Here is a 25,547-nt window from a genome sequence, read left to right as displayed (position 1 = left end):
CTGGACAACGGTACTCGTACACGAGGTCAAAGACTTGTCATTGGAACAGCAATGCGAGCTCCTGAAGGGTTCTTATTCTGGGGACTAGAATGGCTCTGATTAAAGTTGCATAAAAGGCCGCACGTGGTGTCTAGTTGGGTGTTATTCCCCACACACTGTTAACTCCATTTAAACTCTTAGTTACATGTGTGTATACTTTAGAAACTACTACACTAGTTAGTAGGTTCCCATATGGCTCTTTCAAAGGGCTTTTACAGTTAGTTCTCCCTCCCGATACGATACACAAGTGAACTCACAGCAATTTTGAAAGGATGCAACCAAGTCCCACGCCAAGCTGACAAGCTATTGGCATTTGACTGTTTATGGAAAAGTCAGTTTTGTTTAATGATGTGACCCTGGTATACTGACCACAGATCAGGGCAAGTGCCACGTCCTGGAGTAGCTGGCCAATAACAAACTGGATTTGATGGGTGGGGGACATAAAGTTGGGTACAGGGAGGTGGGATGTGGATACAGGGAAGGGGCTGTGTAAAGTACATTGTACTAAATTATCAAAGAATTAATAAAAATGTTGCCATATGGTGAAGAGAGTTCTGTTTAAACACCAGGAGTCCAAGGAGAATCAGAGTAACTATAGCAAGGGCAGTTAGGAGACAATTGTCGCAGTGCAGAATAAAATTGATGATCCTAGCTCAGGTCAGGGAATTCTTGAGAAATGAAGCTGACAAACCTGAAGGTCGTTTACAAAGTAAACATAAGGACTCAGTGATGAAATGAGGAAATGTGTCTTGGCATGAGATCTAGGTGACCATCTCTGGGGCCGGGACTGAACATACACCGGAACAGATAACTTGCACGCCGTGGTGTTTGGATGAGAATGCCCACAGGCTCAGATGTTTGGATATTTGGTCTCCAGCTGGTGGTGCTGTTTTGGCTAGGTTTAGGAAATGTGGCCTAGCTGGAAGAAGCATGTCACAGAGCCAGGCTGTTTGTAGTTGGCTTGCAGCTTCCTGCTCAGATCAGACTGTGAACTCAGCTATCCCAACCACAGGACTGCTGCCTCTACACTGCCACAGGATTTTAACTCTCTAGGACCTTAATCCCAAGCTAACTCTTTTTCTAAGGGGCCTTGCACATGGTGTTTTACCACAGGAACAGAAAAGTAACTGACACAGGGGTAGATATGGGAGGAATTGGGAGAAATGGGGAGTGAGTATCATCAAAAAACCATTGTATGCATGTATGAAATCCTCAAAAAATAAGAATTTTATACTAAAAAAGAAATTAATATCTTGATTAGACTAAGTTAATACAGTATTGTTAGGCAAGGCAGAACTTTCATACTAATACTATTCTCTCACAGCTAATATCATAGTTTGAATTTCTAAGATAAGAGAAAAATAACTAATACACTGAAAAATGTTTTTGATGTTAAATTGAAAAGCAAAGTGCACACAGGAGCACGCACACACACACAAACAGTGAGGTACTGGCAAAAAGAAAAAGATACAAGTTCAAATATGAATGAAACAAATAGGAAGTCCAGAAATATGCCTGTGAATTTATAAGCAACTAGTCCTTGACCAAACTACCAAGAATATAATGGAGAAGGGATAACCTCTTTAATAAATTGTGCTGGGGAAACTGGATGCAGAAGAATGAACTCAGACCATAACCTTACACTAGATGCAAACATCAACTCAAAATAGTCAAAATACTTAAAAAAAAATCAGTTGTCAAAGTACTGGGTGGAGGGGGGTAACGACAGAAGAAGAGTTCCATTAGCCCAAATGGGGCAGGGAGGAGTTTAACAAAATAATCCCTAAGCACATGTAAAACACACACACACACACACACACACACACACACACACACACACGAGAGCGGTACAAGTGTGCACTGCTCTTGCTGAGGACTGAAGTATAGTTCCCAGCATCCATCAGAAAGCTCACAATTTCTGCTTCCTTCAGCCCCAGGGATCCAAAACCCTGTTCTGGCCTCCACGGGCATTAATTACACTCACATGCACACTCAGATACACACAATTAAAAATGAAAATAAAATCTTAAAAAACATATAGTCTTCTTTAAAGGAAAAAGGTAAGCCAGTGATTCCTCCTTTACCCTGCCTTGGCAAAGCCTGCAAATGGGTGAGTGCTGAAACAAAAGCACGTAACAGTGCATTTTAAATCAAAACCACGTCATTAAGTGCGGCTCTAGTCAGCTCACTCTGCACATCAAAGGTTTCTTTCCTCTCCAATTCCCAGCAGCCCAGTCAAACTGACCTTCTGTGTCTGTAGCAGAAATGCACAAAGTATTTTGAGACATTTCCTGAATCCTAAACAACTATTAAAACAGTACTTTTTTCAATAATAATAATAATAATAAAACAATCGGACAAAGCATACAGAGTACTTGGCATATTATCACCTCTGTTGTTTATAAGATTTCGTGGCAAGGCCAAATACATTTTAAAGAAATAAGGAAAACATTCAGTGTCTAATCACATTAAACAGTATAACATGATTCCATAGAAAAAGTGTCTTCTTATGTAGAACAGGTCAGTCCTGAGAAACAGCATCAGCTCAGAAGTTCACGTCCCTCCCTTACGAGACTGTGTTGCTGAACACATAGGGAGACAGCACAGGTCAGCAGGCTATACATTCCAAGCTCTAATCAGACCTCTGTGCTTAATCTAAGGCTACATACAGGTTAGAGTAACAAAGTTTTAACACGGTGTATAAATGCTCTGAGGTAACATAGTAACAATTTCATTTGTTCTTGGCTGTATGCTGGCTCTCAAACAACGCCTATATTTTCATGATGTCAACTGAAAAGGATGATATGGGGAAAGGGGAGGTAAATACTGTTCACAATAAAACTTAAATAACCCCAACACATAATGTAATGAAGTACATATTTTCTGCCAAGTCCTCAGATGCAGGGATGGCTCGTGCCAACGAGCAAAGCACCATGAGTGTCACAGCCAGGACCAGGGTTTCCAAGTGCCTTAAAGAAAGAACAGTCCAGCTGCTGCATGGCCTATCTGGATATACAGTTATATTTAGGAATGTTAAGTTTAAAATAGACACCACTTACTTTAATTCTATCAGAAATATATTGTCTTCAAAAACCTGTTTCTTAAAATACTCATGTACTTTATTTCATAATTATGATTCTCTCATGTTGTTTTCAACCTTAACCCATAGAAAATAGAATTCAAAATTTACCAATGACTCTTATAGAAGACTGTATGTGTGTATGTGTGTGCACACACATATAAACACACACAGACACACATCACAGAATTTTAATCAAAACTAGCTTTATATATTCATATGAGCAAGCATGTGTAATATGATACTACAGGAATGGTATGAAATTGTTTTCTGTGCGTGAAAAACAAATTCTCTGAAAACATTCTCCTTAAAGAGGAAAGATAAAGAAATATTAAAATAGTATTAATTAAATTTTTTATAATTATAAATACTACCAAATATAGCAAGATAAATTGCTTTTTGCTTACTTCTAATGATAAACATTTAATGGAATGTACAAGTAATGCTTTTTAAGTCACTTGCCCATACTGTAGCGTTTGTGCTTTTTATTTTTACATCTGTACTTCATGCAAACCTCACTCATCATTTAAGGCGCCTTTCTTTTCACATGTTCAAGTTACTCTATAAGCTTGGTAGGGCCAAGAGGTTTCAGTTTGTAAACTCAGTAATTATATAATTTATTAATCTGATTGGACTTTTTACAGCAATTAAATAATTATAGATTAAGTACATAATTTTAATAACATTTAAAATGTAAGCCTACTAGCCCTAAAAGCATCTTTTTCTTGTAAATAACAGTAAATTATTAACAGAGAAATAAATGCAGCAGTCTGTATGAGCACAATAGGTCTTCACTTTTCCTGTGAGGAGACACTGCACTGGGGAGCAGACGTCCTTTCACTAGGCATGGAACCATGTCACCGTGTGTGCTGCCTGCTAGGCCAAACCAGCACACTGTACCGCTGGTACTCAGTATTTTCTAAACCGGGTTTAGAACAGTCATCGCTTCACCACAGGCTGTTTTGCTTTATTTCATGTAAAGGGAAATCTCCCACTAACTGGTTACATCAAGTTTTAAACAATCCTTTTACTCCAGAGCTCCAATCCAAATACTCGCAGCCACTGCAGCTACTCAAGGGCCATGCGCTTCATCCGATGGAGAAGTTCATCTCTGGCTGAGTGAGCCTCCGCAAGGGCTGTCTTGGTGCGAGCCAGCTCCTTCTTAAGACACTCATTTTCCTTCATGAGCTGAAATGACACATTTAGAAAACAAGAGGCTTTAATCACTTCTGGAAAATGTAACTCTTTCTTGTAGCATCACTGGTAAACCACCCAGTGCTGGTGAGGGTCCACTTGAGCTGAAAATTGCTTCCAGGAGCTATTTGAAAGCACTTACTATGCAATTAAAAGTGTTCCTAAATTTTGACCCAGTAATTCAAAATACTAATTAACTTCTCAATTTCAAATTTAACAGTGATACTGTTTCACCATAATATCCTTGGGCCTCTGTGTCTCCAGACACGTTGACCTCCTTTCTCCTTCATAATCCTCTATCCTTCTGGCTTTAAATGCCAGTTCTTTCATCTTTACATCTTCCAACCTGTTCTTTTCACCTCTTACTAAGAACCCTTAAAAATCTCACATTCTATTAGATTTTATACTTGGTCACTTTCTCTTTCACTTAAGTCATTCTCTTAGATGATCTTTTCTATTCCTATGATTCAACTGGACCATAGACATCAGATAGCCTGGTCTAGAACAAGTCTCTCCTATCTCCAGACTCAGGCTTTGAATATTCCTAAAGGCACTTTCTTTCAGATGGTCAAAAGTTTCTAAGATTTAATTCAGGTCTCTTGCCCTCTCAGATGCACTACATATGCAGATATAATAACAACCAAGGACAGTCTATATTTACAGAGATCAATTACAATGCTCAGTTCCTACACCGGGTCAGGGGTTGTCCAGCAAATCCTTGAGCAGATCAATGAATTCCTCTACCATCCTACCATAGAGAATTAAAACTCTGCAGAACATTTTACTTATGTATAATTTCAAATCATCAGAAGCAACTTGAATGTTAAGAAACGGCAAATGGAATATTCAGAAATGATAATATATCCACATCACATCATCCAGCCATTAAAATACACTTGAAGCAAATGTAATCATGAAAAATATGCTATACAATGGTTAAGTTAAATATGGTATACAAACTTGAAAACTAATTTTTTTAAGACAGAAAAATTCTGATAGCATTTCATGAAAATAAAGGAACTTTTTTTCTTAAAAACTCTAGCATCAACTGCTTACACACAGCTTTACTTAAATACATCAAAGGTATTTTAACTATTATTACTACAGTAAGTTAAGTACTGGAATTAAGCATACATTGTTTCCTGTTACCTGTTCCTTTGTAATGCCAAGAGGGTGCTCAGGAGAGTCAGCTGACTGAGAAGGGGAAGGGGCCTCTGGGCTTGTCTGGGTGGCCTGGGTGACACTGTGCTGCTTCCTCACATCACATGGCCCCCGGGTCAGCACCACTGAATCACTGTGGGCATTGTCTTTGAAACTGGTCCCCGGGCTAAACATGTGAGAATCTGGTCAAACAAACAAAATGCTCAGATAACAATTCCAAGTAAACATGACTGATCTTTAAAGTCCTATTTATGAAAAATGAATTTAAGATGAGAATTCTGTTAGTATGAGGCAGTAGTTTATGATAGAGAAATAGGGAACACTGACTTTTTCAAAAAAATCCCAAAACAATTACAACAGGCCAGAAAATTAACACATAAGATCAAGATGCTTGTGAACAGAGACATAAACACCCTGTACCAAACATTAGCAAAGTGGAACATAGGCACCAACATATAAAATGTCAGGCCCTAGGCAAGTAGTGAGAGAGTCAGTCTAGCTTTGTAACCTATGTTTCCTTAATTGCCTTATAACTTATATTTGCAAGTTTTAGGCCCATGTTAATGAAAGCCTCTTAGTGCTTCTCCAGAGAACCGAGGAATGTAAAAGTTCCTGACATTAGCCATCTGTGAGGGCAGAGATAAGGAAGAGAACAAGCAGAGATCTCTACTAAATGGAGAAAAAAATCACCGCTGGCGCCGGTGAGATGGGCTTTGTTTGGAAACTGGGCCAAATGGCCCCAATCCTTCTCCTAACCTTTGATCCAAAGCCTGAAACCCCCACTCCTCAGAACAGACATGGGATGAGTTAATCACCCCCCACATTTAACTGTGGATGGCAGGAAATTCCAAACTGACTTAAAGATCAGATATTTACGACAGGGCTGATTGGACCTAAGGGTGACCAGAACTGACCAATTATTTTAAAAGTTAGACACTTCATCCAATCCTAACTTGCCAAGAAGTCAACCCCAGGAGATTCCTGCCTTGTGTCTTTTAAAAACCTAAGGTCTTTGTCTCCCGGTGACACTCCTAGCTGACCAGCAGGGGTGACCCCATTGTACAATGGTTAAGAAAAGTCTCTTGCGTTTTTTGCATCGATGGATGATTAGTTTCCTGAGTTCTCTTCATACCTTCTTATATTTAGGCTCTTGCTGGGCCTAACAGTAGGAAGGAATGCAAGATTGTCTTACATTAAAAAAAAAAAAAATCCATCACTTGGGAGGCAGAGGAAGGCGGATGTCTATGAGCCCAAGGATAACCAGGGCTACAATGACAGACTGCCTTGAAAAACCAAAAAAGTTAAAAGAAAAAAGGAGATACTGAGAAAATCTATACCTTACCACAATAAAAGTATAGACAACTTAAGAACTCAAGGGGAACTTCCTTAGTGATAAAGGGTATTAACAGACACCCCACAGCTCTATATTTAATGGCATTTTTTTCTCTTTGCCAAAATCAGAAACAGGACAAGGATGTCTGTTCTCAGTAGTTCTTAGCAATCGCACCTGGGCAGGGAAAAGAAATCAAGACATCTATCTACAGGTGACATGACCTTGTACACAAAAGAATAAAAGTAATTGACTAAAATAAAGAAAAAAATTGGAGGGCTGAAGAGGAAGGTCAGTACTGAAGAGCACTAGTTACTTTTCTGGATGTCCTGAGTTCAATTCCCAGCACTCACATGGTGGCTCACAACTGTCTATGGGATCTGATGCCTCCTCTGGTGTGTAGGTGTCCGTGCAGACAAAACACTGGTGTACACAGAATAAATAAATCAACAATGGAACTAGTGACTCTGTTGGAACTAGTGACCCTGTTGGAACTAGTAACCCTGCTCAGCAGCACAAACACAAACTATGTTTATGTACCACTATAAGGAACAGTCTTAAAATGAAATTAAGAAAACAATTCCACTTAAAAGGCCTTCAAAATTGGCATGTGCCCTGTGTTCATACCCCAAACCACCAAAATATTTTTAGAGCAAAGAATATTTAAATTTAGAAAAACTGTAACGTATCTTCTGAGCCGGGTAAGGCTGTGCATGTCTTTAACCCCAACCCTAGAAAGGCAGGTGGAAGACTCCAAGTTCCAGACTAGCCTGGGTTACAAAGAATGACCCTCTCAAAACAAAAACAAAACCCCTATGCTCTGGAAATTCAAATAATTCTTGAAGAAATTAAAAATGATCAAATATATATATAGAAAACATTCCCAGATCCATGTACTGAGAGACCAAAAAGATTAAAAATTAGCAGCTATTATTAAGGCCTGAACTATGTGGTGGAGAAGCCTAGTAATGCCCTGAGGGGAAGGACCACCTTACTGCATTCTTTCCCCACCTACTAGAGATAACAGTTGCTAGGAAACTGGCCCATCCCCCTAGGGAGGGATACAAGGTCATTATGGTCTGGGGACCTTCCTATAGCCAATCAATTCAAAATGTAGCATTTTGACCAATAGATGCTTGCCAGGCAGGAATTGCCCCTGCCTTGGGCATGCTGGGAGGGACCAGAATCTATAAATCACCCAACTAACCTGGGTGCAGTGCGCTCAGCTCCCACCGCTTCGGCGGTGGGGCTGGGTAGGCCCAAGCTGCAGCTTGTAATTTACAATAAAAAGACCCTCATGTGTTTTGCAACGGAGTCGATTCCTGGAGATCTTTTGGGGGCTCGCGAACTGGGTGTAACAGTACTAGAAGATTTAATATTGTTAAGATGGCAGCATCTTCCAACAGATCTACAGCTTTAATGCAATGTCTTTCAGAATCTGAGCTCACTTCTTTGTAGAAACTTTCAAGTGTTTCTAAAATTCATATGGAACTGCAAGAGCATCTAGAGTATCAAATGACATAGAAAAAAAAAGGCAACAAAAAAGGTGACTCCCACATCCCAATGTCCACATTTACTCTAAGGCCACTTAGTAACCAAGACAGAGTAAAGCACAGGGGTCTTTTCTGAGACTGATAACCCAACCAAGGGCCATGCATGGAGATAACCTAGAATCCTTGCACAGATGTAATCCATGGCAGCTCAGTATCTAAGTGGGTTCCTTAGTAAGGGGAACAGGGACTGTCTCTGACATGAACTCATGGGCTGGCTCTTTGATCACCTCCCCCAAAGGGGGAGCAGCCTTGCCAGGCCACAGAGGAAGACAATGCAGCCAGTCCTGATGAGACCTGATGGACTAGGATCAGATGGAAGGGGAGGAGGACCTCCTCAATCAGTGGACAGGGAAAGGGGCATGAGAGGAGATGAGGAAAGGAGGGTGGGTTGGGAGGGGATGAGGGAGGGGGCTACAGCTGGGATGCAAAGTGAATAAACTGTAAGTAATAAAAAAATAAACAAAATTTTTTAAAAAGGATACACAGAAATGGAATATGACTGAGAACCCATAAGTAATCCATGTCTGTGCTCCTTAACTTACCAAAAACACCAACTCCCACTTATCATGTTGCGCTAAAGAGTTACACTTAAGAACTAAATGTATCTCAGCATTCAGGGAGGCAGAGGCAGGTAGGTCTCTGTGAGCTCAAAACCAGCCTGATCTACAAAGGGAGTCCAAGACAGCCAAGGCTACACAGAGAAACCCTGTCTCAAAACAAACAAAACAAAACAAACAAACAAAACAACTAAATCTAAAGCCTGATATGGTGATGGACTCCTTTAATCCCAGCTCTTGGTAGGCAGAGGCAGACAAATCACTGTGTGAGTTCAAAGCCAGCATGGTCTACAAAGTAAGCCTAGGACAGCCAGAGCTACACAGAGAAACCCTGTCTCAAAACAAACAGACAAAAAAAAAACCTAAAAAACTAACAAACAAAAGAACTAAATCTAAAAAACTCTTAAAGGAAAGAATAAAGGTATGTTTTTGATCTTGATGACAGATTCCAAGGAAATCCAAAGCAAAATATTATCAAAAGAGAACAGGAAAACTAATTATTTGGCTTTGCTTCAAATCTATTTACATTTTTAGGATGTTTTATTCTTAATATATATATTATGAATACATTTAACATATAAATATATATAATATATACAACACACACACACACATATAAATGTTTTGCCTGCATGTGTGTCTGTGCATGTGTGTGCTGCGCCTGTGGAAGCCAGAAGAAGACAGTAAGTCCCCTAGAACTGAAGTAGGTTTTCCCCTAGGGCCCATGTTCTGTCTAGTCTCAGGTCCCTGACCTCCTTAACAGCCCATAGAATGGACTTTAAATACAATTGAAAATTGGTTGGTTCCTGCCATAATGTTCATGCCACTCATACAATAGGCAGTTCTTATAAGAAAGTCATTATTGTAGCTCACAGGGTCTGTAGCTGGGTGTGATAGATGATCACTTTTCTCCTTGGGTAATGTGCATAGCACTGCCCAGCACTATGGATGCTAGCTAGGAGAAGGAAGCTTCCACTTAGCACGAGTTCCAATTCTCCATAGTCTATGCCACAAATATGCAGTGTCTTCAGCAAAATACCTAGCCTTCAAAATGTGGAGAGTAACCAAGTTGCTTATGCTATATTGACAATACACTGTAATGTTTAAGGGGGAAAGCGGAACCCCACTAGCCAACAACTCAAGATGCAATCCATTCTGGGGTTTTATCTATGAGTGCATTATGTCTAGTTGGAGTACTGTCTTCTTCATTATATGGTGACTGTATTTAAATTCTTTGTATATACGTATATATTTTAGAAAGCATCTTTAGTAGTGGGCCAAATGGCTTTCAAAAGGCCTTTAAATAGTTAGTTATCACCCCTCCCATATTCCCTCCTCCAACCTGCCCTCCCATGTCTATTAATCCTCCCATTCTAGTTTTCCACTGTTGTTTATATTCTTGCAAGAAGCCTTGGAAAAACCCTGCTTCCCTCTGGTCCCTTACTACCTAACCACTGTGGGTATTCTAAATAAAACACTATCTAGAGCATAAAAGCTAACATCCACAGATAAAAGAACACATGCCAAGTTTGTCTTTGTGGACCCATCCATTTACCTGCATATTCCATAGTTTCGTTTTTCTTAGCAAGTGAACAACTGTATGTCCACGTGTTCCTAGGGGGAGGTGGAAGGCAGAGAAAGGAGAATTCCTGGCTTGCAGGCCAGCCAGCCAGAAGTACAAAGTGTTAAGGGGCAAAGAGACTGTCTTAAACAAGATGGAAGGTGAGAACCAATCAATACCTGGGGGATTGCCCTCTGACTTTCACATGTTCATTGTGGCATGAATTTAGAGAGAGAGAAATAAAAAGCGGGAGGGAGGGAGATTAAACCAAAAAGCCTTTCTTATTTTCATTCAAGACACACTTGCAGAACAGGTATCAAGCTAACTACTGATGACTTATTTCCAGGGTTCACACATAAATATTGTGTAAACTGTGGAATGTGCCAAAGCATCCCTCAATCACCACCATTGCAAATCTTCATACAGTAAACAATGAGTGACCAAAACAACCAGCATGTGAGTGGTTCCGTATCAATATGTCAGGTGCTCACTGACGTCATCCTCAGTGTACCTCTGATATGAAAAGAGCCGTCATCATTCCTCTCCACCACAAGATGATCGATATGTACAGACACTGGGCTTGGCTGGAGGGACACGGTGCTACCCCGGGGACTGTCATCCTACAAGTGAAGAGAAAATATTGGCATGTTCTTATAAAAATAAATGAAATATAAAAGTCAACTCGAATAAACATGACATTATAAGTTTATCTATATAATTTTAGTTAGTAAGTAAAAAAAAAAAATTGCTTGTACTATTTTTCTCTTTCTAAAAAGGATCTCTGTAACATTCACTGTAGAGTTTACTCATTCACTTCTATAAATTCTAACTGAGGACATAATTTACAGAAGGCATGATTTTAGACAATAATCAAAGTCCAGAAAAGGTAATGCAAATATTTACAAAAATAACAACTTAACTCTTAACATACTTTCAAATTTATCTTTGTATTAGAAACTTGTATCTTCATTGGCATTACTGTTGCAACAGTTTCATCTTCTAAAAAGTGTTGAATATTCAGAAGGGAAGAAGTCAGAAGCTCAGTGCTAAAGTTCTCTACGTGGCACTGAAGGAATCCGTTTTTTTCTGCAAGCAAAGAGTGTACTACAGCTCTGGGCCCACTTTCAAACCGCAGAGAGATCTCAGGAGAGGACTTAGGGTGGATTACAGCTTTCTGGCCAGAACCTGAGAAACGGACATGAAAACTTGTAACTTTGTAACACTACTAAAAACAACATTTTATGTAATTAAGATTATAGTAAAAATATCAAAGGCATTGTACACTAAAGAAATCTATGAAACAGCTTCAGTATTTTCTCTTAATTTAAATGTTTCTGCAAGATAAATAAGATATATCATAAGCACCATAACTTCACTTTTCCCAGGCATTTTCAAATATACTACTGGCAACTTTTCTATGTTTTCTACTTTTTCATAATAGGGAAAATTCATGATAAACTCTGATAGGATATACACTTCAGATTCGACATCATGTTAGTATCCAGCAAGGTCTCTGTAAGAACCCAGGAAATTGCGGTGAAACAAATCTCATTTAGGGTCTTAAACAATGGGAAAGTATACATATGAGATGCAACTGAAACATTCACAAAGAACACTGAAATTATAGTAAGTGATATGTAATTCAAATATAATTACACTTATTTATGAGCTGACCTTGTTCCAAGAAAGAACTTGAGTTGGTTTACTGAGATAAACAACAATGTATAGAAACTAATTTTAAACTTCAATAAAAGTTTTATACAATATCCAATGTAAAAAGGTACTAGTAACGGAAAGACTAAGATCAATTAGCCGTGAATAGGAATGAATGGAATATTTTGCTTTTATGCCAACTAGCATCAAAATAAACAAAAGAACACAAGTACATGGCCCAGCAAGTGATGTGGGAAACAGAGTAAGAAGGAAAAGAGAAAGTAAAGGCACTTTCCTTTCCAATCAGCCAAGAGGAAGTATTTTGGTTACAACGATTAAAAAAGACCTGGAGCCTTTTTTAAATTTTTTATTTTTATTTATTCTTCTCTCACACAATACATCTTGACCGCAGCTTCCCCTCCCTCCCCTGCTCTCAGTTCTGACCCCCACCTCTCCACTATTCCTCCATTTCCCTTCAGAAAAGAGCAGGCTTCCCAAGGATTCCAACCAAGCATGGCCTAAAAAGATGTAATAAGACTAGGCACAAATCCTCATATCAAGGCAGGATGAGGCAACCCAATAGGAAGAAAACGATCTCAAGAGCAGGCAAGAGTAAGATACCCCCACTCCCACTGTTGGGAGTCCCACAAAAGCCCCAAGCTAAACAACACAGCATTTATGCCACAGGCCACAATGTATATGGAGAGGACCCAGCTCAGGCCCATGCAGGCTCCATGATTGCCACTTCAGTCACTGTGAGCCCCCAAGAGCCCTGCTTAGTTTTTCCTACCTCTACCTCCCAGGAAAGGAAGTGACAGCATACATGTTGATATTATGCAAGATTGTACTTACTTCTATACATTATGTATCATATAGAAGTCTATACACATAGCAAAAGAAATATCACTGTGCCATCTTATTGAATATGGTCTCTCTTGAGCTGAATCATAGACAGAACTACTAATGAGCCATGGGTAGAACACAAAATAAATTTAAAACACATTTAAGTGTTCTGTGTTAGAGTAGTTTAAAATGAAACCTTACCAATTGGACGATTACCAAGGTAATGCCGAAGACTGACGTTGCCTAACTGACTTGGTGTCACCTGGTTCACCTGAAGACAGATTTCTGTATCATCTCCGCGGATGTCAATTTCCCCATTAATACCAGTGATTTTAAACAACACAACTGACATCTGTCAACAGTTGTACATATAAATACTGTTAGTATCCCATGTAATTCCAACTTTAAAGAAATAATAAACAAGTATCAACATCTACAAATACAATTCTGACTTATCAGTCAAACTTTCCTGTGGCCTCCAGAGCTTATAATTACATTTTATAGCTTGAGCCTCTCTAGCTCAAAATTAAGAGATTGGCTACTTTTCAAGTACCAGTGCAATGCCACAAGTTAAAAAGAAAAGAAAAAAAAAAATCCATACATTAAGATCTTTCACAAGACTATCAAGGGACTGTATAAAATTACCTATAGGCTATATGTATAAGGAATCTACAAAACATAATCATCTTTGGGTTTAGAATTGGTTCCATATCTAAGATAGCTCATACTTATATGAACTAAATCTACAAAATAGTAAGTCCAAAAGTACTTCGGGACCCAAGATTTCAGACAAAGGATGTTCAATCTTTGTAGACAAACTCCAGCGGCATTTGTTTTTAAACAGTGAAGAGAAAGTATTTGGTTACAAAGACTGATAATATGACATTTCCACATATAAATGATGTTCACTAGAAGTAAGATTTGTCTAAATTTTTTCATAAAATTTCACTGTGTCAGAAAGGTTTAAAAGAAACTAGAATCTAGCCTAGGCAGTGCTGGAGAACTCACCCCAATGATGTGAGCACTGGAGAGCTGGTGGGCTGACCAGCTCAGACACCTCTCAGGCCCAGATCCAGGGCTTTGATTTGGCCCACCCCAACATCTACCCCATCGATGAACTGCTGGAGAGAATGAAGGGGCTGGTCCTACAGATCCAAAGCTGCAGGATGTCCATGCCACAGGGCAACAACAGGATATCCGAGAGGCGTCCCAGTGAGGCGCCAGTATTAAGAGTAGCAGAAGCCCGAAACCTTGATCCAGACCAGTGAGTCACTGTAATGATCATTTTCAAGCAAAGAAGTGTGGACAAAAGGTGCACTGTGGGACACACTGCGACACACGACAGCTTCCACAATGAGATTTTTTTTTCTTTTAAGGAAAAGGTGCCAGGGCAGAGGGCAGGTATGAGGGATGGGGAGATGAGTGGGATTGGGGTGCATGGTGTGAAATTCACAAAGAACCAATAAAAAGTTAAAAAAAACTATCATCCTACTTTCTTTGTAGAAGGACCTTCACTATAAGGACTGATATCATCTGTGGCACTAAGCTTTTAAAATTATCCTCAAAAGGAACAAAAATATTGGTCAAAATATAAATGAGACGGAAGATGGAAAAGATGAAGAACAGACCTACTCCCCTCCCATCCCCAATGCAAACAAAGCCAATTTAAAAGGTAAGGCAGGAGAAGAGCCAGTTGATTAAGCAGAAAGAACTGTCAGGAGCAGAAGCCGCGGAGTAATCTATCCAGCGTGGGAGCAGCCATCTTACAAACAAAGGTCCTGAACACGCAGGCAGGGGCAAAGGACAGCTGGCATCGCTTCCCACAGAACTCTGGGATGATTACCAGGTCATCGAGGCTCTCCTGAGCGCCCTCTGAGTTAGTGCTGACGGCATCTGGAGAGGCTTCCCCATAGTTCTGCATATTTGCACTGGTGTTCACACTCTCTGCTGGGCTCTGGCAACTTGTATTTGAGTTCCTTTTAATTGCTGAAATGATACAAAAGAAAATCAATGAATTAAAATCTGTTTACATATGGTCCAACTACATTTATATTTATAAAAAAAATGGACTAGACCCTTGAACTCTTTCAAGCAAAGCCTTGTTTAAATAGCACTAAGCAACAGAGTCAAATTACAGTCTCTTAGAAAATAAATGATTTCCCACAATAGAAGACCAGAGATACTGTGCAGACTAGATTTATGTCAACTTGACACATACTATAGTCATCTGAGAGGCAGAAACTTCAACTGAGAAAAATGCCTCCATAAGACTGTCCTGTGGGCCAGCCTGTAGCGCATTCTCGCATTCTCTTAATGGGGAGGACCCAAACCATTGTTGTGCACCAGCCCTGGGTTGGTGGTCCGGGGGTCTATAAAAAAGCTGAGCAAGTCTTGATGAGCATGTCAGTAAGCAGCATCACTCCAGCCTCTGCACCAGCTCCTGCCTCCATATCCCTGCCCTGTCTGAGTTCCTGTCCTAGCTTCCTTGAGTTATGGACTACAATGTAGCAGTGTAAGCCCAATAAACCCCTTCCCCTGCAACCTGCTTTTTGGTCATGCTGTCTTGTTGCAGCAATAGAAACCCTGACTAGGACAGATGCGAAAGCTTTAAATACAGTAAAACAGCAATGACAACAACAATAATGAGTAAACAGACCTCCTACTGCTGCGGCAGCACTGCTGCCATGGAAAGTCCTGTCAGCTTCATATGTCCCCAGCTCCACAGACTAACCAGTGTGAGCCCCCATTTCTCTTCACCATCTTGCAGCAACTCCCAGTCACCTCTTACAGGAATTCAATACACTGCGATTATTCTCCATTATTTTCTAGCTACCTAGATGTTTCAGTGTGTTGTGCTTCGAAATACCTCAAGATAAATACCTATCTATCTATATGGAAAGGAATAAAATAATTATGTTTTGTGTCTCTCACAGGTTAATACTTTAAAATACCGTAAAAGAACTATTACAGAATTGTGATGACAGAAGTCCAATACACAAAAATTTTAAGCCCAGCACAGCACTGTGCTCAGAACCAAGTAGCCAACTGGCTTCTACCCTGGTGCTCAGCAGTGTGGGACAGGCAGCAGGTTCTCCACCACATGTGGCACCAGAGGAGGGGCATGTGGTGCCAACTGTGGTGGATGAGGCCCACAGAACATTCCAGAGTCTTCCTCCCAGTCCAGGGTAAGATTTCCATGAGAATTTTTGGTAACCTGTGCAAAAAGTGAAAGAGCTTTTCGGACAGAGAGGTAAGACGCTGAAGTGGAAAACATTTATCATGGTCAGGAGAATGAGAGAGGGGCCAGCAGGATGGCTCAGTAGTAAAAGGACTGGCCACGCAGCCCGGCAACTTGAGTCTGACCCCTGGAATCCACACGGTGGAAGAGAGAAACAACTCCTGCCAAGTTGTCCTCTGACCTCTACACTCACGCCGTGAAAACACGTGCTACCCTGTCCCACAGACTCCAATAGACAGATAAGTGAAATTTTTTTAAAAGAACGAAAGAAATGACATTTAGAAAAACTAAACTGAAGTCAAATCACAAAGAACATTTTCAAAAAGGATTAAGAATTCTAAATTTCACAACCAATGAGAAGTTCCTAAGTACAAATTAGAAAGTAACATGATCAAATTTGTATTTGGGGGAGAGTAATTTGTTTTATGAAGTAAAAAAAAAAAAGCAAATGAACAAGATGTGAGGAGACCCATCAGCAACAGAACAGCCACCAGGAAGCTCCGTCTAGGAGTGCAGGGCTGGGGGTACAGAACAACGGTCAGGTGCCCTCTCAGTCCTTTGGTAGCACTTCCTGAAAGAGTGCTCATCCCTGCGGGAACTCCCGCAGTGTGCTGCTTTACCTCTTCCCAACAACACATGGCTATCGCTTCCGTCGCTCTCCAACTGCTCTTCCAATACCATACTGTCCAGTGAAATGGTATCCAGGGAGATCTGTGAGGCGCTCCTTTTCATGTTCTTATAAGAAACAGAGAGCGGAGCTGGGGTGGGTGGGCAACGTTCCTTAGGTTTAACACTGTCAGCAAAAAAATTAATAGAAAATTACCCCAGGTATAGAAAAGACTTTCATCTTAACATCCTTACTGGCTGCGAGGAGAGGGCAGTGCTGTTATCTCAGCACTGGAGAGGAAGGGGCAAAAGGAGCACTGGAGTGCTAGCCGGGCAGACACAGGAAGACAACGGCTGTAAAGCTAGCAGTTCTCTAATCATCCAGAAGCTACAAAGTCTTACAAAGTATACTGAAAGGTAGAAGGCAAAGCCTTTCTCAGACTCTGAAATCAGAATCTCTCAATCCTAGCAATACCACATTTTGTTGTGAGGTGTTTCTAGTCCCAAACAAACAAACAAGCCAAAGAAATGACAACAGATCTGAAACCACTTCTATTCCAACAGCACCATTACCTGAGAGGGGGCTGGGATTTAAGTGCTCTGGCTGTGGGGGCCTCTTCTTTACTACCGTCTGGGTTCTCAGAAAGGGAAGCCACTTCCGGAAGGAAGTCTTCAGCTTTGAAGATGGACCGTATGGCTTCATTTCCCTGACCAGTCACGGTATTTGAAGGTGTGCTCTGGTTGCCGTGGCTGACCAGTGACAGCATATTCGAGTCATCTCCGCAGTTCAAAAAACTATCTGAGTCTGTGAAAGACAAACCTTTCCTGTGACTTATTTCTGGTGTCGTTTCTCCTGGGCCACTCTTGTAAACAAGTCCACTACTTTCGTCTTCACTTATTTTTCCTAAATGTTTATCTGATAAATAGTCTAGAAAAGAGGTGCCTTTTTGCAGATTTGTGTCGCTGGCTGATTTAAAAAGCACAGGATCCTTTAAAGGGACATGGCTAAGGTCGACACTCATCGACCTGTTGTCTGACATGTGATTGAGAGCAGCATTTCTAATTCGATGTATGCCACCACCTTGCTTTCGCTTTGACGACAAAAACCCTCCATCTTCTGAGGGCAGGTAGTCAGGAAGCAGTGGGCTCGCGCTCTCGGATGCAGGAGAGCGCAGACTCGCGTGGTCCACTGGATGCAACAGGAGGGCGAGCTCCGCACTCCGAAGTAAAATTCCAACGCAAATGGAAGTCTGGGCAGCAGGGCTGCCGGTCACGGCTTCTACGTCCTTCCGTAAGGTATCTGAAAGCAGAACGAGTGACTCGTGTATGAAAAGCAGCAGCAGATATTGGTAGTGATTGATCTGCATACTGACATGTTTATGAACACGGACCAGGACGTGAACGTCCGCATCTGAAGACGAAGAGGAAAACTTTAAAAATGCTTCCGGTGCAGGTCTCTGATCACCATTTGTCAAAGGCTCAGACTCCGTACTGTAATACTCCTTCAGCAGTCTCTTCCGCTTCATCCGGCCAGCTAGATCACTGGACTCACTTTGTGAGGTATTAAGAGACCCTTGGTCACAAGCCTGGAGCTGTTTCTGTAACTCTGCATATCTTGTTGGCTGGCAAATCCAGATAGACAGAGGGAAAGAGTCTACAAAGCTTATTGGTCGTCCCTTCCCACTTTTCATCCCTTCATAGTCTATCCAAAACTGGGAAAAGTACACTGCCCACACATCAGTAGCAGCAGAAGTTTTTAGAGTGTTTTTATTCAATTTGGGAATAATTTTCCCTTTATAAACTTCATGCATTTTGGTATCCTGCTCATGGGCATGTCTCTGGAAAATCGGATGGAGAAGATTGAAACTGTCACAAGATTTGGGGAATCTAGTATAAGTTTTGCTAAAAAAGTCACAATCTTTAAAGTCTTGAAACAAGGCTTCTAGGTCAGAATGTCGGCAGTTTGGACAGTGCCTGGTATTGGTGGCAATCATTTCGGAGCTCTGAATAGACACTGTATGTGGCTGATCTTGATGGCAGCCTGGTTTCATTTCTGAAGGAATGACAAACTGAAAGGGAAAATAACTCAGTTCAATTTACAAATCCCTACATCTAAATAAAACACAAGAAAGACTTGGAGTTACTTTTATGGATACTTTCCCCCAAAATACATCTTTCCTCTCCAAATATAAACTTCTCCCCCTCTCAAGTCTTCTAATACATTTAGTAAAAGACAGTTAGCGAATTAATTACTGAAGAAGAGGACACACGTCTTGCAAGACATCATGTGCATTAGCAATGCTCATGATTATGTATTTTTGAATCATACAATAATCAGAAAATAAAAATATGGGTGTGGAGGAGGTAGCTCTCTGATAAAAATGCATGCTCTAATATACAAGGACTTAGATATGACACCCAGCACCAAAATACACTGGTGAATAAACAGATTAATAAATAGGTGGATTTTTCAAAACTTGCTAAATGTTTGAGTACACAGGAAAAAAAAACTACATCTGAAAAAACAATATTCAATATTTTTCTTAAGATATTTTTAAATCCAATGTTTTAGGAGATGACTGAATGATTGCCAATGACTACACAGATGTTACTAGACTAAGTTTTCTGGGCTGTAATTCCGGCACTCAGGAGAAACAGACAGGGGGATTTGTTAAGAAAATGAAAACTAAGATGATAGGTCAGACTTACTGAAGTAATTCTCAGCAGTGAACTGCATCTGTCTTTGAGTGTTGCTATAAAGAGCCCAGGGTGGCTTCCGGGGACTGCTCATGCCCAAACTCATACTCATCATTATTTAGTTCTGCGTTAAACACTGCTAAAGAATATGCTCCTTTATGCTAAGTTGAGATTTTTGCTTATGCCAGGAAATGTGGAACATTATTTGCGCATGTTTTTTGTTGCTGCTTGTCTGTTTGTCTGTTTTGTTTTGTTTTTTTCGAGACAGGGTTTCTTGGCTGTCATGGACTTACTTTGTAGACCAGGCTGGCCTTGAACTCACAGAGATCCAGCTGCCTCTGCCCCCTGAGTGCTGGGATTATAGGTGTGCTAGCCACCGTGCCTGGCTTGCACAATCGTTTTTAAAAGAGGTTATAATACATAATTGACAACACCATAACATAATTTATCTAAACTCCATGTTATATGGTGACCCTGTAATAAAATTTCAGTTATGCCCATGTCTTACTCTATTTACTAAACTTTTGTCTTTTAGTCTTTTCCCTTTAAAAACTTACAAATGCACATGGATCACATTAGCAGCTACTTGCCTACAATAAAAAGCAGCTTTTTGGTGAACTATGGACACTAGTAATGGAATAACATGAACAAACGCAACTTACACAACCTAAAAACTTTGTTGTAAACTTGTTCTTTTCTAGAGCAAAAAAATGTAAAAATCCTATAGTGGGAACAAAACGGACTAAAGGGTTTTAAAGCCTTTGTTGTAACATACGTTTATTTATTTGCTGTCACAGAGTGTGTGGAAGTCAGAGGACGACGTCCACGAGTTAGTTTTCCTTCCAAACTGTCCTGCTGAGCCATCCCACTAAAGATTTACATTTTGCTGTTAGAGCTTACTGTCTAATGACTGTAAGTTATAAAAAATTAAAATCGCAAATACACAAAGGGGGGACAATGCAGTCTCTTAGATTTCCTATAACTGAGAATCAAAATTCAATCTTAAATTTCAACATAAAAATTAAGATCATAATTAAGCTTATTTACACCTAAACACCATGTTATATCCTCAAATTATAACACTCTCAGTCAGTTTTATTTCTATAAAAATGTCTTTGCTCTCAGCTGTGTGTGGTATACATGCCTCTACATAAACCCAGAACTTGTGAGGCATAGGAGGCAGGTGAGTGAGTGAGTCAGTCTGTCTGTCTGTCTCTGTCTCTCTCTCTCTCTAAATCTCTCACTCTGTCTCTCTGTCTCTCACTCTCTTTCTGTCTCTTTCACACATACATACACAGTCACTTGTTATACAATACCTTTAGCATTAAGCCATCAACTCGAATATCAACGTGCTCATCAGATTTTGAATTGTCATTCAACTTGTACACAGCCATGAACTGATTAAGACTCTGTTTTAAATCTAGTAGGAACTGGTTTAACCACAGAATGCTTCTTTCATCTACAGTAAACTGCAGCGCATTCAGCTGGCTATATAGATTAGGAGCTGGAACTGTGGAGGAAAAAAATATTAAGCACCATTAATGAACAGACAGTTACGGTTTCCATACAAAAGTTATTCTTGATAAATTACATTTTTTTCTTAATAAATATCATATAGCAAATATAGACATAAAATATTTTCTATTCACTTAACTGGAAAAAAACAGTTTAATGTAAATTAAATGTATAAACAGGAAGTACTATTAGATTCACAAAGAAGCAAACTTCTATATCGCCTTCTTGAAACATGGCGTTTGTAAGGCTCTCACTATGTGCATCGCACCCTGCATCCTCTAATAACCGGTCTCCTAGGAAAGTGGTGCTAGGCAGAAAGCCCAAAAGGAAGAACACACACAGCCCACTCTCGTCTTGAATAAAGACCTAGGACCGAGCTTCAGGTAAAACAGGACTGAGGTGTCTCAAATAACCCATTACTACACACTCAGTTCCCTCCCACTAAACTAATGCTGATAATTACAGAGTAATTTATCTTCTGAAACTACAAGTATATTAATTGTAAAAGCTACAGCTTCAGAACAGCTTAATAAGATCTTTTATCCTACAAGACTAAGAATCCTGAGAACAGAAGCCAATTTTCCACTGTTACTTGATATACCAAGTGCAGCTCCCCACAGTTTCTCATAATTATGACTATTCTTCCAATTTATTGACACTACCTGCTGGAGAACCAACCATGTTTTTTAAAGATTTATTTATTTATTATTTATATAGAATTCTGCCTGCATGTGTGCCTGTAGGTCAGAAGAGGACACCAGATCTCATTATAGGTGGTTGTGAGCCACCATGTGGTTGCTGGGAATTGAACTCAGGACCTTTCAAAGAACAGCTAGTGCTCTTAACCTCTGACCCATCTCTCCAGCCCCAACTCTTGTTTTTAATTGAATACATATGGGTTTTACTGCTTAAAAGAAAAAGCCCCTTTATTCTAGTTCTAGTGATGAGATCTTCTCCCCATCCCTCTCAGAACCACAATGGATGGTTCTGTGCTCCCAAGGCCTAAGATCAATGCAGTAGGCTGAAACTTCTGATTCTGCCCCTGAGTCATCCATGTCAGGAGCTAACACTCCTGTAGCTGGAAGAACTTACAGGCAGAAGGAATAGACAGTGAGATGGTTCACTGGGGCCTTGAAGATGATGAAAACATGACATAAGTAGATAAGCATGATTATTGGTCCAAGGATAAACCATAAGAATAGAATATATAACCTGAAAGTAAAATGTGGACCTATATATCAACCTCTCCCATAATCCATTCTGTGATAAAATTTAGTATGAATGGAACAATCCATTCTAGTGGGATGGCACATCACTGTTAGCAAAACTCATACAGCATTAAACTTATATTCCAGAGCTAAGACAACTTAGTGATGTTCAAAGAAAACATAAGCTCCCACGGCCACCAGAACAAGCATGCTATTCATCTTAACGACCTAAACCTGCCTAAAGTCAGCAACCTCATATGCATAAATGTCTTGATAATTAAGTACAAGAATCATAGCACAACTAGGACATTTTTAAGGATAGAGTAATTATGCATACACCCTTCTGTTTCCAGGTGGTAGGAGGGAAAACACAGCACAATGCTTCTTTCTGTTGTTAAGACACTGTAATTTAAAAACTAACCAAAAGTATGTGAAATAGAATTCAGATTCACAAAATGAAAACATGGCATAGCATGGCAGGTGGCAAAAAATTCTATATGTCTTTGAAAAGTACAGTCTTAAGAAGGAGAGGCAGAAATGGTGTGCTCTCTCCATCCTGGAGAGCTACAGTGAAACTGTTTAAAGCAGCAGGCAAGTGAATGTTGTCATAGGCTATGCTAGGTTTTCAAGTATTGTGGATGCTGACCACAAGAAGCATTAAAAATAGGTTGAAGACCATTTTGATGTCTATATTAAAAGTTTTAAGTGAGGAGGCCAGCGTAGTAGCACATGCCTTTAATTCTCCCACTTTAGGTAGAGGCAGCAGGATCTCTGTGAGTTCAAAGGTCAGCCTAGTCCAGATAGCAAGTTCCAGGACAGCCAGGAATACATAGAGAAACCCTGTGTTAAAAAGAAAAAAAAAAAAGTGAGCCGGACATGGTGGTGCATGCCTTTAGTCCCAGCACTAAGGAGGCAGAGGCAGGTGGATCTCAGTGAGTTTGAGACCAGCCTGGTCTACAAAGTTCCAGAACAGCCAAGGATGTTACATAGAGAAACGCTGCCTTGGGCAAAAAAAAAAGAGAAACAGGAAAATAGGTATATGGATGTGTGATTTTGAGATTAGAGTCAGTCTTAAAAGTGTTATTTAAAAAAAAATTCAGATCAAATGAAGAAAACAAAATCCCAACATGCAGAAAACCAGGAAAAGAACACCAACGATGTGCATTTGATTTTGGGTGTCAGCATCCATGTCTTCATTCAATTTACAAAAGCAAAAAAGATTCACTGAAGGTCTACACTTTACAAATTATGCTAAGGACAAAGAACATAGAGGAAATAAAGTATGGCCCAATTCCACTTAAATTTCTACACATGAGATAGATATGAAATGAAAGAAGTGATTCAAGCCCTTCAGAGAGACCAGTTGTGATGCCAAGGTGTTTGCCTTTGAATTAAGAGGAAGTAGAGTACAGAGGTGAATGCTTCACACTACAGTGAAGGGACTTTGTGGTGAGAAAAGACTTGAGAGCAGATGTAGTGTCCACCCCGCACAACACAGGGCTCCACGTGGCGTTTCCAACAGGGTCTCCAGATGACCATGGGAATCAGAGATCCTGATCTACTATTTGTTTTTCTGGTGGGCCCTTCTGTTTGTCACAGGTTTGGGGTGCCGAGGACTGAAACCAGGTATCACATATGCGGGGCAAGCATTCTAAGTTATACCTCGGCCCTAAAAACATTTAAAATTAGCGAGCACAAACCTTTACTGGGCTCAGAGTGTTAGAGAATGGGCAGAATACAAATCAAATATGGAAAAGAAGCACATGTTAAAAAAAAAAGATCAAGAATACTATGCTTATTTCTATGCGCTAAACTGGACACTATCCCATGCCTCCAAAGTGTTTCTGTCAGTTTTAAATTCAGCACCTCGGATTGTGACTATCTGAAGAGAGAGCTCTTAAAGAAGAAATTAAGGCAAAGGGTGTCCATATGAGTGGGACCTTTTCCAACATGGCTGATGGATGCACAGTGGTGTGCGCCTTAATCCCAGCACTTACAGGGCAGGCAGGAGGCCAACCTGGTCAATACAGCAGGCCAACCAGCCAGATCTGCACAGTAAGACACTGTCTCACTTTTTTTTTCTTTTTAAAGGAGTTATGCAACCTGGAAACTAGTCTTAACTCCAAAGAAAAATTCCTTGCAGAATGATACGTTTTAGTTACATACAACAACCATTGAGGGATCCCAACAAGATTAGACAATGACTAACAGGAGGCTGCCATGAATGTTCTGGGGAACAGTATGGGAAGGAAGCAATGGACAGACCATGCCTGGGTTTCAGTTGTGCCATTTCATTACCTAGAAGACACTGAGAAATGGCTCACCTACTTTCACCCTATCGTCTTGGCCAGAGGAGTAGTTGAGAGAAACAACTGATAAATGCACGTTCACAAAGAATTTCGGAAAGCAAGAAAACAAAGGACTAGATGTCATCAATTTGGTACAAATAAGGAATTGTATGATAAAATATTTGGATCTTTCTCTAAAGTGATTTCTGAAATTCCTTATTTTATTAAAAAAAAAAAAACTAAACTAAAATGGTTTCAGGAGCATCAAAAGCTCATGTTGAAACTGAAAACCTACACCAATAAGTTAACAGTGGAATGGGGAGGTGGCTCAGCTGCTCCTCCAGAGGACCCAGGTTTGATTCCCGGTCCCCAGGTGGCAGCTCCCACCACCTCTAACTTCAGTTCCAGGGGCTCTGACACCCCCTTCTGGCTTCCTCAAACATTGCATGCAGGTGGTGCACAGACTTACATGCAGACACTCATACACATAAGGTAATCACTTTAAATACATCAGCATTAAAGAAGCAGGCAAAAGCTTGCAAGCATGAGGACTTCAGTTCTCAGAACCCATGTAACAAAAGCCACATCCACCCAGCTGTAACCCCCGGGTGAAGAGGCAAAGAAAGACAGGATCCCCTGGGACTGGTCAGCCAGCCAGCCTGCCTAACATAACTTGGCAAGCTCCAGACCAATGAGACATCCTGTCTCAAAAAAGAAGATGGGTCAAACATGGTGGCACAAGCCTTTAGTCCCAGCACTCAGGAGATAGAGGTAGGTAGATCTCTGAGGTCAAAGCCAGCTTGGTCTACACAGAAAGTGCCAGGCTAGATGGTGTGCAACGTAAGAGTACCAGACCAGCCAGGACTACAAGTGAAACCCTGTCTAAAAAGGTCAAAACAAAAACCAAACAAACAAAAAACTCAAAGCAGATCCTGACATTTGTCTCTGAGCTACACACACACAAACATCTGTATACCTGTACACACAGACATGCATGCATGAAGATCACAATATAAAGGAAGCCT

General features: G+C 40.3%; 1 protein-coding gene across 3 annotated transcripts in view; it reads right to left on the bottom strand.

Annotated features, from left to right (window-relative positions):
* Positions 1-2,406: 2,406 nt before the first annotated feature.
* Bltp3b (bridge-like lipid transfer protein family member 3B) overlaps positions 2,407-25,547 on the bottom strand; it is a 77,156-nt gene continuing 54,015 nt past the window's right edge. For all 3 annotated transcript variants that reach the window (XM_021645695.2, XM_060377895.1, XM_021645697.2), the window contains 9 exons: positions 20,828-21,021; positions 17,388-18,883; positions 16,829-17,001; positions 14,814-14,956; positions 13,172-13,322; positions 11,406-11,659; positions 10,986-11,094; positions 5,462-5,655; positions 2,407-4,306 (listed from right to left, as the gene is read on the bottom strand). In XM_021645695.2, the coding sequence (XP_021501370.2) occupies positions 4,187-4,306; positions 5,462-5,655; positions 10,986-11,094; positions 11,406-11,659; positions 13,172-13,322; positions 14,814-14,956; positions 16,829-17,001; positions 17,388-18,883; positions 20,828-21,021 (2,834 nt within the window). In that variant the 3' untranslated portion in view covers positions 2,407-4,186. The remainder of the gene's footprint in view (positions 4,307-5,461; positions 5,656-10,985; positions 11,095-11,405; positions 11,660-13,171; positions 13,323-14,813; positions 14,957-16,828; positions 17,002-17,387; positions 18,884-20,827; positions 21,022-25,547) is intronic.

The sequence above is a fragment of the Meriones unguiculatus genome, chromosome 2, assembly GCF_030254825.1.
Source record: "Meriones unguiculatus strain TT.TT164.6M chromosome 2, Bangor_MerUng_6.1, whole genome shotgun sequence".
NCBI classification, from domain to species: Eukaryota; Metazoa; Chordata; class Mammalia; order Rodentia; family Muridae; genus Meriones; species Meriones unguiculatus.
The sequence above is the reverse complement of the archived record's forward strand: the minus strand, read 5'-3'. Positions and strand labels throughout refer to the sequence as shown.